Source organism: Equus quagga, chromosome 6 (genome assembly GCF_021613505.1).
Source record: "Equus quagga isolate Etosha38 chromosome 6, UCLA_HA_Equagga_1.0, whole genome shotgun sequence".
Classification (NCBI taxonomy): Eukaryota; Metazoa; Chordata; class Mammalia; order Perissodactyla; family Equidae; genus Equus; species Equus quagga.
Window position 1 is genome coordinate 55,507,982 of NC_060272.1, and position 14,708 is coordinate 55,522,689.

Below are 14,708 nucleotides of genomic sequence, written 5' to 3' on the forward strand. Positions count from 1 at the left end.
TGAGAGGAGTTATTTATTTTAGTTAGCCAAGAATATCTGTTGTATAAATTAGAAATCTTCTTAGGAGGAAGTCCAGTGTTTTAAACAGACTATGGAAAAGCATGAAATTAATGCCAGGTAAATTTTCACTGGAATACAGGAGAGCCTTTATCATTCTAGGAAAAACATTTCTCTGCCTAGGAAAAATATTTCTCTGCCGTAAGCAAACTCCCTGATAAGTTCAGAAACTATCCTTTTTATATAAATATTTTTCACTTGGAAAAATGTTCTCTTTAAACTGCTCCCTTAGTGCATTTTAATACACAAATTGATTTATAGATGTTAGATTTACACAGAACTTTCCTAGTATACATCTTTTGCATAAAGCAAAGTGAATCTATGACAAAAATTTCTATCCTATTCAGATGTGGGGAGCAAATAAATGATCAGTATCCCCATATATATGGTAATATATGCCTCGTTTTATTTATCTCTTTCCCCTTGAAAATAAGAATATAAAAAACTTAAGTCTTTAGGAACTTTCTTCAGGAAATTTCAGAAGACTATGGTTTTTAAATTACACTTTTACTTGATACACTTTCCCAAACCTCAGAACAGTTATATTAAAAGAGCTGGTGCTGTCATAATTTGATTCAACCCCATAAATATGTATAGAGCTCCCAGTGCACAGCATCCACTATGCTCAGGGCAGGTGATGCAAGATGGATCAGGCACTGTCTGTGGTCCCAGCCTTCGAGGAGCCCACACTGGGCTGGCAAGACAGACACACACATCACTGGTGTAATGGACTGAGATGACATTCTAGTGGTATGAATAAAACGCTCTGGCAGTACAGAATAAAGAGCAAGGGTTTTGGAAGGGGACATGGGAGAAGGGAGACCAGAGGATCAGCAGAGGAGATGACATTTGAGCTGGGTCTTACAGGATGAGTAAGACGAGACCAGGCAGAGGAGAACGTTCCAAGTCAGGAAAAACGAATTAGCCCATACACGCCAGGTTTCTAAATTAGACTTTCAAAGGTGTTTTACTTCGAACAGTCTTCAGTTTGCAATGTCTAACACGAAATAAAAATCACAAACTGGATGGGTTCTTTCTCACTAGCCTGTCCTTCTCCCAAGCACCCTAGATATTTGGGAAATACACGTAATAAGAAGTAGGAGAGGGCAGACAGTACCTTGGTAGAAAAAGAGAAAGTGAGAATGCTTCCATAACTGAAGTAAAAATCAGAATTAGCACCGTGGGCCTGTGAAGGAGGAGAACGACCGATAACATGAGAAAGAGCATACTACAATAATCGTCCCTTCTCAGTCTGCTTTAAAATGCAAGATAAATTAATCTTTTTAAAAAGAGGGTCTGCTGTGAGAAAAGTCTGCAAAGTGCTACCAACTACAGGGTCTGTCAGAACTGTGCTCGGTGCTGAGACCTCTTAGATAAAGGGGAGGAGGGCAAGGAGAAACCGGTCATTTTCTTTCGGTAATCACACCAGTATCCTGAGTGGAGATGAAGGCTAGGCTGCAGGCTTCATGTTGTGTACGGTGCTCCTCTTCCGCCACAGAGGGAAGAGGAAAGCGGGGAGCAAGGTCCCCAGGGGAGACCTGCAGTGAGAAGGGGGTTCTGGGAAGTCCCTGTCTTCACTGGGTTCTAGCAACGGCTCAAAGCCCCTGGGATTCTAAAGCTCAGGTGAAGATGGCTGAGCGATCAAGGAGAGGACAACACATCGGTTTTCACAGTGCCGAGAAGCTAACCAGAGTTAAAAAATTAAGGGAAATTTAAGTTAGCTAGAACCGCAATATAATAGTTTATATTTTGTTCATTCCTATTTTGTAAAATGAAGTTATTTCATTTGTGTTGCTATTTTTTCACAGACGTGTGCACGTATGTGTGATTGCGTGTGTGTGCACCAGTGTGTGCGCATGAGAAAGAGGTAAAAAGAATAAACAAACCAAGTGTCTGGCTTGTGCTCACTGTGTCTTTGAGCCTTTACATGTAGAGTCAAGTTGCAGGAGAAGGTATTTAGGAATGTATTAGGAAGGCCCTGGGGATTTAACCCTGTTATTACTCCCCACGTAAGGAAGGCAGCTCCTGAGAGCCACGTGTCCCTGCACCTTCCCCGGGGCGGGGTGGCCGTGCGTGAGGATGGGTGGGGCTGCCTTGGGCTTGCGAGACTTGGGTTCTGACTTCCAGTTCTGGGTCTGCCTCTGACTCACAGCTGGTCAATGCGCTGCTCACAGTTTTCTCAGGTAAAAACGAAAAGCCAGGGTTTGCATTCGATGCTTTTCCTGGCTGTTTCCTTCTCCAACAATCTCTGATTCGGCAGCACAATATGATGTTCTAAAGAAACGTTTTCATCTTTCCAGGCTTTATAGAGTCACATTTTAGAGCCACTGTAATAATAACAATGCCCCATCTAGTGTCAAGACAGGGAATATCGGTACATGAGTGCAGACTCAGGAATGGCTTGGCCTTTTAGGGCTTTGGGGCTGGGCATGGTGGTCGGCATAAACGCTGCCCAGGTGGTCTTCATTATATCCCGCTGACCAAACTTGGGGATGTATGACAATTTTTAAAACACTGAGTTTTCCAACTTTTGTGTGTGATGTATGACACGAGCACACTAGGACTTCTATTAAAGTTGCACAGAATAATCTTTCCTGCTATTTTAACTGGCAGCTATCACCACTAACATAAAAGAGCCTCAGGGAGATGGAGATCGGAGGGCAGTACCTTCTTGATGGAAGATCAGAAGAATTCTGGGTGTGCCGCAAGCTATTCCGCCAAATTCTGGCATCTCGCTGAGATTTTCACAGGCATAAACCTGGGAGTTGGGCAGGGTTTTAATTACTTCACCCTTTTCATTCCTTTCTCTCCAAATGCTCCCACAAGGAAAACGTCTCTGATGGGTTCACAGCTAACCACAGGCTCTTAGAACTTCCCAGGCTCCACAGCACTGTCTCTCTTCTTACTTAATGCCATCCCACAAGGAAAGAAACCAGGGGAAGGAACAAACAGAAATACAGGTACAATGCATGTATCCATTGGACAAACGACCCTCCTTCTCAGGCGTTTGACTATCCTGTGCTTTTTTTTTTCCCCTCCATTAAGCGTCAGGGCAATTTAATTCTTATATTGCCATGTAAAAATCGCTTCATTTTGGAACCTGCCTCCCTCTCAGAACCCAGGTCAGTTCAGCGGAATACGTATGGAGTGTCGACCGCACACCAGACACTGTCTTAATGATGTCTGGGCTGAGAGAACATAACGAGCCCAAACTCCGAAATTCTCCATCATGCTGCCAGGCCTGCTCACAGCCTTGTGACCTAGATTACTAAAAGCACATTTTACCTCTTGTGACCAAGTTCTCAGTGGCAGAGATTTTCTGTTTATTATCCTTAAGCCTGATTCTCTTGATGGTTGAACCCATCCCAGCAGCTGCTTATCTTTTAGAGTGCTCCAAAGTTGACTGGGCTGATGGCTCTAACAACTCACCTGCTGGTTAACCTGCTTTGATCTCCTCTAACTGGAGGCCTCTCTGTCACCTCCATCACTAGTTGGCCTTCTGTCCTTACCTTCTAGTCAATCACTTGGAATTCTACCATTTACTAGCCCTTTGCAACTTCTGCCCCACCCTCAACCTTCACTTACCAGTTTAATCTGCCTATACAGTGATCCACATCCCCAAATCAGCTTGGTTCCAGGTGTCCCAAATTGTCCTTAACTCCCTCATGGCACAGCCCCATGTTCCTGCCCCACGATCTTCACGCCCATCCTGAGGGCAATTCACCCTCTGACTAAGTTCAGAGTGATGGTCTCTGCTCAGTTCCACTGGTCACACCTCAATCTCAATCCAGGTCTGGCAGCTGTGGTAATCTTGAGTACAAACTATTACCTGGTAACTAGCAACTGCGGTAGCTCAAACAGAAAACTGGAAAATGTTGAGAGATACGATTGTATATTGTAAGCTCCTTCAGGATAGAGAATCTGTCTGGTTTATTTCTATATCCCCAGCACCCAGCACACTGCCTGGCACATAGAAGCGTTGATAAAAATTTGTTGATTTAAAATAACTTTGTTGAGAAAAGTCTGTCAAAGGCATTTTGGAGGATATTGAACTTCCCAGGAGTTTGGATGAGGCAGGACATCTTGAGATGCCCAGATAAAACTGTGAGATCAGTTGGACCCCTAAATCTACTTGCTACAGTGTTCTTGAGGCTCTAGAGTGTGTGAGTCCATCTCATGGGTATGGACCACAGCAGGAGAGGAGTGGAAACTCTGCAGGATAGTCTGTGAGCCGACACACATTCTCCTCCTTCTGGGAGGCTCTGTGCCTTTAGGTTTGGCCTAGGATGTAGGAGATCCTTCTGGACAGCTACTTACTCATAAGCAAAAACAGGAATCTGGCTTTGGCCAAGCATCTCTGATGTCTGAAACACATATGAGCGTGAAACAGCCAGCTGCAGGCTCTCTAATGGAGCCCAACATAGCTGCCAAAACAGCTGGCTGGCAGTGGGCTAAGAATGAGATGCTGTTAGTAATGATGCTAGTCATTTAGGGCATTTAATTATTTTTAGTTGAAGCTATCCAGATATGTAGGGAACACTATTCTTAGATCAATCAAGGGTGCATGATTTTCAAAGTATACTAAAATGTATTAGTGTTCATTTCACATAAAATATAAAGCATCTATTTCTAAAATGCTCACAGCAATCAATGCTTTTAATTGAGTCGAAATGCATATATAGATACAGAAATGTTTCGTCCTAGCTGTGGTTCCTGACAGTCATCTTCAGAGATAAATTTCCACGATGGATGTTTCAATTAAGAAAGTAATATTTATTGAAAAGTAAACCATCAATGTATAGCCACTTGAAACATTATTGAACAACAGTAATTTATACTGCAGCTGGTGCGCTGCATTTTAACCCTGCTTTGATTTTATCAGCATTTGTCAATTAATCAACGGGAACCTTGTAAAACATGTTCTCTTATTAGTGGAAACAAGCAATTGCTTGCAGACTTTGAAGGAAAGGTCGTTTAATAATTTGCTAATTGTGCAAAGATAGATTTAAATTTTAAAAAAGAAGGCAAACTCTCATTACCACTGTGCATAAATAGGACTCTGTTGAAGCTTAACCCTGCAAACTTAAATATGGTCAATGGTTTTGCTTTTTATTTTCTTTTTTTACTGAATAGTAGAGGAAGATTAAGACAAAAGAAATTAATCTAGCTTCACATTGTGCAAATTTAAAGAAACCTTTTGTTGTCACCTTTGCCATTTCAAAGAATTACTAGCCTTGAAGCTATGGTTATAAAGAAATCAACGGTATTTTCTCGGCAAAAAAGTGAAGAGAAAAAGGACAAAACGAAAAAAACAAGAAATAAAGCAGCAGAAAAGAACCATGTAGTGGCAATGTTCCCTTTCTTTTTTTTTTTTTAATTTGCCTCAACTCATCCTTCCTTCCACTAGATGAGATGTCGGCTCCCTCCTTTTGACTGCCAGTTCATGGTTCATTTTAAGTTCAGTAAGTGAGAAAGAAGCTGAGTCAAGCTCTCTCTTCGGGCAGTCCATGCATCAGCACACTCGCCAGCTCTCCTGGCAACCAAGAGAGTGCTTTCACTTACGGGCACAGCATCACCAGCACCGGGCACGCTGCAGTCATCTTAGGTTTAAAATGGGTAACGTACCTCGGAGAGCAGTTTCTACACTGGGGTCTGCAGGGCTGAATCGAGAAATCCGCACCATCTTAGAAGTGTGAGTGAAACTTAAGACAAGACAGCACACCTTGAGGCATTTGCACGAGTACGAATTTTGCGTAGTCTACAGAGACAACGTTTGCTGAATGGAGATGGGTCTTGCCAGACCCAGCCCAGGCAAACTGCTTTGCTGCAGAGCTCCTTTTATAACAGTTATGAGGCCCAGGTTGCTCTCTGCCTGCTCAAACTGGTTTATCAATCCATTCCATTCCATCCTGTTCTTGGTTCTAAATAAGTCATTATTTCAGGCACATTTCCCTAAGCAGATGCAAACATCTTTTCCTGTGCTGGAGTCCCTTGGGCAAATTAGGTTTCTTGGAAAAGGGTCAAGGAGCAATCAAACAAAATACCTACTGAGAAACAAGCATGTGGTTTCAGGGGACGCTGTCATTCCTGCAGGCCACAAGGCAAATTTTAGACACTGTTTGGGCAGTAATATTAAATCTGATAGGGCCAGTTATGGGGAGCAAAATCCTGATATGTGCAGCCAGAGTTTCTTTTTATGGTCATAACAAATAGGTCTATTTTCTCCCCAGCTTTACTGAGGTATAATTGACAGACAAAATTGTATAAATTTAACGTGTACACATGATGATTTGATATACATATTGTGAAATGATTACCACATTAAAATTAGTTTAATTAACTAAAATTAGTTAAAATTAGTTAAAAAAATAAACCCTTATCACCACACAGTTATCTTTGTGTGTGTGTGTGTGTGTGTGTGTGTGTGTGTGGTGAGAAGGGTTTATTTTTTATGGAAACAAAACTGATTAAAAAAACTGATTTTTTATGGAAACAAAACAATGGAAAATCTCTTTGTCTAATATTTCTAATTAAAGGCTGCTAATCAAATTCTAATTTCTTTACAAAAGTGTAGTAAAAAACTTTTAGAAGGGAAAAGTTACTATACCGTTGCTGTCTTCTGTTCTCTTATCTAACAAAGGTGGAGCATTTCTGAAGTAGATACTCCTTATCGTACTTTTTTTTCTTTGAATCACAGGGAGAAAAGTCCCTATTATGTTCTTTCACTGTTTGCTTTTATTATCCCCAGCTTCGGTTAGCTCACTTCCATATATAAAGAGTGTCTTCAAAACAGAAGAGATGAGGTAAATGCAAACGTGGGCCGGGAAGCTGCTTGGTAGCATAACAGCTGCTTCCTGGCAAGAGTTATTTCCACTTAAAACATATATACCATATTAAGAAGCCACAGGGAAAAATGAACGGACGTGGCTGGCAGGTTTTCATTTGTTTCCTTGACATCTCAGAATACCGTAAATAAGTTTGTGTGTTTCAATTCAAACGGTTCCATTATCTTGGAGGTCTTAATCATTTGCAATAGCAGTTTCTGAAGTGTTCAAAGCTTGTGCTTAAGGATCTTTATTGGCATTCAACGTAGTCATACTACATTAAGCAGATTTACAACCTTGTTCATGGTTATCCTTGATCATCTTTATTTAAAAGTAAGTTCAGGCTGATGAGGCGGCTTAAGCTTCCTCCTGTGTTTCAGCCTGTTAGTCATGCCACACCAGAACATCTGGCTTTGCTGGGCACCCTCACACTTCTCCAAATAAAACTAAAGTTAGCAAGGAGAAGGAGGAGGGGTAGAGGGGGCATTTAACCAGGAAAAAAGCTTCAAAGGCAGCCTTGTTTTAAAATGTACCTGGGATTTTGGTTTTATTCAGGTATGGTGAGGCCAGCAGATTGGAGAGGCTTGCCACTGAAAGGATAGTTTGTTACAGCTTCTGAGAGGAGGTGGGCATGCAATGCCATGGAGGGCCATGCAGGGCCACATGGGGAGACACCAAGGTGGGACAGGAGCAGAGGGAATAAGGGGAAAACGTGGGCAAAAGCCTTCATTGTGGTTTCCACAGGAAATGCAAAGCAAGGCGGGGTAAGAAGGTTAAGGCTTGGATAGTTTGAATAATTTCAGTGGGTTCTGGGGTCCAGGGGTGGTTCCTAATTGTTCAGCCCCTGGCCCTGGGGTGATTTAGGGCAGGAGGATAGCGTTCCAGACTGTAGAAGCCTGATAAAAGGAGGCTGGGGGGGGTGGGGGGCGGGAGGGGCAAGGACTCAGGATTGGTTGATTTGCATATCAAAGGTTTGCTCCCAGGCAAATTGTCATCTCTAGGAATTAGCTAACTCTGGGAAGGCCAGTGCCTCCCCTGGGGTCCCCAGTGCCCTAAGACGTCAAAGTATAACAAAATACAGAAAATAAAAAACCTGATTAACACAAGCCTGTCTGCAACACTGCTGCGAGAAGCATAAAAACAGAGCTTCTCAAACTTTACTGTGCAAAGGAATCACCTGGGTATTTTGTTAAACTACCGATTCTGATTCATTAGATCAGGTTTGCATTTCTGATAAATCCCTGGGTGATGCCACACTTTGAGTACTTAGGGATAAGAATATCACTAAGAGTGTTCTTCTGGGTCACTTTCCACAGGGAAAGGGAAAGACTTAACGTTTACTGAACTCGGCCTTAAACCGCACACTGCTAGGCACTGAATACACAAACTTCATCTTGTTTTGCTTGGACAACACCCTTTGCTCACAGGGAAAACTATCCCAATTTTATAGGTAGGGGAACTGAGACTCAGGGCGGTTAAGTGAACTGCCTCGGGTCACTTAGCTAAAACTTAGAAGATATAAATGTATCTCACCTAAGAACACATTTTTTTCCCCCACAACAGCATAAGTACAGATGGTACCACTGTGATGGGAAATAAAAAGTCTGTTGGTAAAGGCTTCATAAAATATAAAGTCCATGGGCTTGAATCATGGCCCGTTTACAACTTGACTTCTGGAAAGAAGAGAAATTCTGAATGGTGTTCATTATGTCAGGACTGGAAAGAAATGGTGCTGACTAAACAACTTATATTTTATTATAGCCATTTGAGAAACATTTTAAATGGGATTTCCTATTAAACTAGTGTTTTCATTTTAAAAAGTGATACAGGTACATGGTAAGATACATACAGTAAAGGTCTTCCTCCCACATGCCCCTAGTCCTACTGCTCAGAGATAAATACTGTTAGGTCTGTGTAGGCTTCCAGAACTGTTCTGGGCAAATAATAAGCATTTTCATACAAATTCAGTCATACGAAGGCACCGGGCGGGGGAGGGAAAGCAGTAAGTAAAACACACAAAATCCCTTATGCAGCTTACATTCCAATAGGGGAGAGAGATCATAAACAAATGAGTAAATACATATTATGTCAAATAGCGATCAACGTTAATAGAGAAAAAGCTGGGCCCGGGGTGATGTTTGCACTTACAAATACAGTGGTTAAGGAAACCTTCGTTCAAAAGATGCATTTGAGTAAAGATGTGAGGGAGGTCACCCTATTCCACACTCACTTTTTCCTTTAGCCATATAAGTTAAAGCCTCACCAGAGCAGAACTTATAGACCTGCCTTGTTACGGGCTCCATAGTACTCCACGGTTTGCATAGACGATAATACTGATGGGCATTTTGTTATTTCCATAAACTGAATGTTTTAGACTGTTAGAATTTGTTAGATGGTTACAAAGAGATTTGGGGAGTGTAGTATAAAGGCTGACTAAGTAGAAAGGGACTTAAATTAGGTGTGAGAAGCTGTGGATGTAAGCCCTAGCTAGCACCATTCTACCTAGGTGACCGTTTTATATCATTGAGTATTTATAAAATTCTTCTTTTATGTTAATGGTCTGCCCTCATGAGAGGTTTCCCCTTTTCCTGCCACATCTTAGGCTGTGCTATTGTCCACTAGATGCACAGTGACATCCAGGGGCTTCTCTACCTGGAGGCCCAGGTGACATCCTGCTTGCAACACTTTCCTCAGTGTCAGGCTGTTTGTAACCCCTGCAGAGTCAAATAAAAACTTCAACCCTCTAGCTGCTAAGTTTTCCACATTCCTCACAAAGGAAACAAAAGCAAAGATTTTAGAGACTAGTTTACCCCTAGGCTCTGCATATGATCTTCCCCATTAGGAGAAAGCACACAAGCTTCCTTAAAACAAAAACAAACGAGAAATCCTTACCTTCCAGTAATATTTATTTATGTGGGTGCAGATGTTTAGCACTGGGCCATCTGACTGAACAGATTTCACATTTAATGAAAGATTTATTCATCTACTTACTATCGGAGGCAGTACCTGGAATATGTCAGCTCTCTGCCAGGCTCCATAGGAGGAACAAACATCAGTGCAATATGGTTACTGCCCTTGTCACCTTCTAGGCTCGTAACAAAGACAGGACAAGTAAAACCAACAACTGTGATTCAAGGCAGTGTTGGTACGTGGTCCCAAGGGCAATACAATAGGAATTAAAAGAAAGGGGAGAGAATGCTGTGGTCCAGAGCCCCTCACAGACCCCTCAGAGAGGCATCTGAGCTGAGCTATAAACCGGTAGGGATGGAGGTGGAACAAGGGGTCTTTGTGTTCGTGCGTTTGTGTGAATCTGTGTGAAGGTGACCAATACCTTCAACAGAAGCAAAGGCCCAGGTGAGGAAAACACAGGTGTTGTAAAGGGAACAGGAAGTGGCCCAGAAGAGCGTAAACGTGGGGAGCGGGGGTGATGACAGAAATGTTGGTTGGAGTGAGAGTGGCACAGGGCCCTGAGGCCCCTACTTTGTTATTAGACATGAGATAAATAAATGAGTTCTGAAAGATATCAAGGAAAGCACCATCAACCTCTTCTTCTGTTTTTCTTTTTGCTTTTTTTGGGGGGGGGGGGGGGGGCATTGCACATTTTGGTTTTATAACCTCTGTTTCTAATTCCAGTGATTTTTTAAACCAACTTAATACTTATCAAAGTAATGTATGCCTACAGTTTAAAAGGCAAATAACATCGTAAGGCCTATAACCCAAAACAGCAATCCCCTACCGACCTCTTCCGGCCCACTCCTTCCTGCTCCTCAGAGGAAAACACGTTTTTTTTTTTGTTTGCTCCTATTAGGAAAGATATTTATTTGCCAGAGTGAGTAACCTCCTACACAGGAACGACTTTGGCCCCAGACAATTGTTCTCAGTTTGGTTAATCTAGGGGCTTGCCCAGGGCAGGAAGACTAACTAGCAACCCTAACCACCCTCCCAAGGAGGCTGTATCCTAGCATGGGAGAGGAAAGCACTTTCAACTTTTAATTCTGATATTTGATTCCATATACTTAAGTAATGTATGCACAATGATATTTTTTAAGTTACCATTTTTAGGGATTATCTATTTTACTACTATGCAAAATGAGAAAAATGTAGCACTCCTACCCATCACCACCTTCCAATAAGCTTTCTTCCCCCATCTCTCCAGTAGGTTAAGTAGCAATTTGGGGTTAGATTGATATTCTATGTTTGCACTATTATGATCATGTAACATTGTTCACTCTTGAGCCATTCGTATAAGAATATACTTCCTATCTTGTTCAATATTTTGTTTTTCCTGATTTTTTTTCTTCCTTTTTCTGTGTATCTATTACTAACTGATCCTCAACTATCCAAGGGATCTAAAAAAACCCTATTTAAACCATTTTTTATGTGATCAACCCAATCATTAATCTGTCACATCTCTTTTTCCCTCCAGGAGCCTCCCATTCAGTCCGTGGGGTCTAGTGGTTTCCCAGGCCAGCTGCCCACCTGTTGTCCTGGGGCTTCTTTTTAACACCATCTTGCGAAATCCCTGTGCCTCTCGCCTGTGCTGGGTCCCCCGTTTCCTGGATCCCATGGTTTCCTCTTTCTTGGTTTACATCCTCATTTTTGTAGAGCACATTCTCTAGTAGCTTCCTGAGAAAAGGTACATGGGAGGTAAATTTGTTGAGACCTTCCTTGTGTGTCTGAAAACGTTTTAGTCTTACTCTCACGCTTGCTATTAAGCTTGTAACTGAATTCTAAGTAAAAAGTCATTCCCCTCAGAATTTTGAAGGTGGTACTTCCTTATCTTCCAGCTCCGGTGTTGCAGTGGAGTCTGATGCCATCAGTATTCCTGATCTTTTATAAATGACCTGCTTTATTTCTCTGGAAGATTTTGGAATCTGTTTTTTTTAATCCCTGGTGTTCTGAAATCTCATAGTAAAGACCCTTAATGGATCTTTTCCTATCCATTGTTCTGGACACTTTCTTTTCCCTTTAAATCTGGAAATTCCTGTTGTTTTGTTCTGAAATTTTTTTCTTGTGTTATTCTTTGATACTTGTCTCCCCACCACTTTTTCTGTTTTCTCTTTCTGGAACTCCTTTGGTAAAATGCTGAACCTCCTGGACTGACCCACTGCATTTCTTCCCTTCTTTCCTCCCCACCCCCACTGTCCATTTTGCCTGTTAATTTACCTCCTAGAAAGTTTACTTGACTTTATCTTCTCTATCTCTGAATAATTTTTTTTTTTTTACAATAAGTTTAATTTCCAAGATCTCTATTTCCTGACTGTTCCTTTTTTATAGAATGCTCTTTTTAGCTCATGGATAGATCATCTATCTTTCTGAAGATATTATAGGTTTTTAAAAGCTTTGCTTTTGCTTCTTCAATCATCTATCTTTTCTCTCAGTCTCTGTAACCCCTTTCTCTCTCTGTTTTGATCTCTCTACATGATTCTATATTTTATGTTGGAGGCTATACTCAAACATCTGGTGAGCCTCTCAGTATTCATTTATATTTAAGACATTTATATATATATTATATATTTCTTTATATATATGAATATCTTAAATGCATATGAATATCTTAAAAAATATATAAATAAAATATAAAATTCATTTATATTGATAGACAGTGTCCCTACAAGACAGACTGGAAGCCCTGAGCAGGGGCAGGGTGTGCTTATTAACTGGCTGGCATCCCTGTGAGGTAACTGGGTGGGGAATCTAGCCATCTCCAGGGCTACTCCAAATGCCAGTCAGGTCATTTCTTTGGCTATTCAGTTTCTTTAGATCAGAATCCTTCAAACTCCGGTCTAAAGAGCCTGTCCCTGGTTATCGATGCTCGGAGAGCTATGTTGTGGAGGAGTCCAGAAGGGTCTTCCATGTTCACTCTGTGGAGTTTCACCTCTCTCCCCTGGATCTAGTTTCTGTGAGTCCAGAGCATCTCTGATTCAATTTCACACAAGACTATCCCTCAAGCCTCCAGCGGGGATGGAGAATTGGTAGTGGCCGTGTGAGGGAGGCAGAGGAACAAGGTCTAACTACTCTATATACTGCGTTCCATTAACTACTGCTAACTACTCTCTAACTACCTTCAATCAATCACCCTCTTTCCAGACCCACCCTCACACCCCTCTGAAGCCTCCCCAGGGTCCCGAAGAACGAATCTGCAGGTTTCTCTCAGTACACCTCAGCTCCTCCCCGCTCCATCACTGTGCCATCTTCCAAAAGTTTGCTGGCATCTCCTGTTTAGTAGCATCTCCTCCTCTATTTGTCCTCTCTCACTATCTCTTTATAGTGTTTTTCTTCTTTGCTACAATTTTAGGGAGATTTTTGGAATAAGAAAACATAAACACATGTGTTCAGGCTGTCAGAACCAGAAGTTCCCAGTCTTATATATTTGACCTTGTAGTTATATGTGCTTATTATTTATTTCATTCTAGTCTAGTTGGTTTAACCAGAGAATTTTAGGTGTTACCCCAAATCAACTACTAACTGCCTAAGAACTACTTTCAGGTAGGATATTCCTAAAATCGTTTTAATTATCTGTTATTTTCTAGGGAGCATCAGGCAAAAGTGAGTTGAACTCTTCCATAAGTTTATCTTTATAGCACCTCACTATTATCTTGGCTCCAGAAGTTAGTACCAATAATCACTTTGAGGCAGATGCCACATCAATTTCTCAATGCATAGGAAGGGGAAGGAAGGAAGGAAGGATGGGAAAAAGGGAGAAAAGAAAGAAAGGAGGGAGGGGAGAGAAGGTGGGAGAAGGGGAGGGAGGGATGGAGGGAGAAAGCGAAAAAAGAAAGGAACAGCTATCAAGAAAAGGATTTAAAAACAGAATAGTAACAGGATTGGCCCAAATAAGTACATATTTTTTAACAAGCTATGTAAGTTTATTAAATAAGAAAAGAGACTGCAGAAAATCAACTGACTTTAAGATAACTCTAGACAATGATCACTCACTTGGAAGACTGCTGAGTAACTTTTATCACTGAGTGTTAACAGTGAAACTCCATCTAGGCATTCATTCAACATGTACCCAACATTCATATAAAAAGCACCATTATCCAGCAAAAAACTATCCACATAAGAAATTCTCACAATTACGCGCCCAGATCACCTTCCAACTATGTACTCACCCCATTACTACCCTGAAAGGTATCTATTTTTGGCTTAAGAATACATGTATATAAGTATGTACTAATGTATACATGATGTATTCCTCAGCTTATGCCCCAAAAAATTTGTCAGCTTGCTGCTTACCCTTTTAATACATTACTTCAATATATTTTTATTCCCTGAGTACATTTGTTACAAATTTGTCTACCTGAAATTATGCCATTTTCTCTATACTATGCCATATCAATTATGGGCCAACAACTTTCTAAAAAAATTAACTGTTGTCAACAACGCTTCTAATGTAGCTGTGATCCTATCTTTGAACTTGATAAGATGGAAGGGTGTAGTCAGATTGATATTGTTTTATATCCCAACTCTTCCACTTATTGTAGGTATGATCTTCGGGGAGCTAATATTCATCCCAATGAATGGACATAATGGACATGTTATCTATTTTGCAGGTTGTTATGAGGATTAAATCATATAATACATATAAAGAATCTGGCACACTGTAGGTGCCCAATAAATAAAAGAAATTAAAATCAGAACATGAGAAGATACTGAAACCTTAAATACTCTAAAAGGACATCTAAGCGAATAGTTTTCACTTCCGTTTTTAGGCATGACATCACTGGAAAGCTGGGCAACTAGAAGCAACTTGCCAGCACTGAGGAGCAAAGAGGAAAGTCCTTACAGGCAATTAGGGAAAGCAATATGAAAGTGGGGAGAAAA

The 14,708-nt window shown here is 41.2% G+C and overlaps 1 protein-coding gene across 9 annotated transcripts in view; it reads right to left on the bottom strand.

The window, feature by feature from the left end:
* The window catches only part of ENOX1 (ecto-NOX disulfide-thiol exchanger 1), a 535,380-nt gene that overhangs the window by 216,994 nt on the left and 303,678 nt on the right, over positions 1-14,708 (bottom strand). For 8 of the 9 annotated variants that reach the window (XM_046663943.1, XM_046663938.1, XM_046663939.1 and 5 more), the window contains one exon: positions 11,361-11,507. The exons of the other annotated variant lie outside the window; for it this stretch is intronic. In XM_046663943.1, the coding sequence (XP_046519899.1) occupies positions 11,361-11,448 (88 nt within the window). In that variant the 5' untranslated portion in view covers positions 11,449-11,507. The remainder of the gene's footprint in view (positions 1-11,360; positions 11,508-14,708) is intronic. 9 annotated transcript variants of the gene reach the window in all.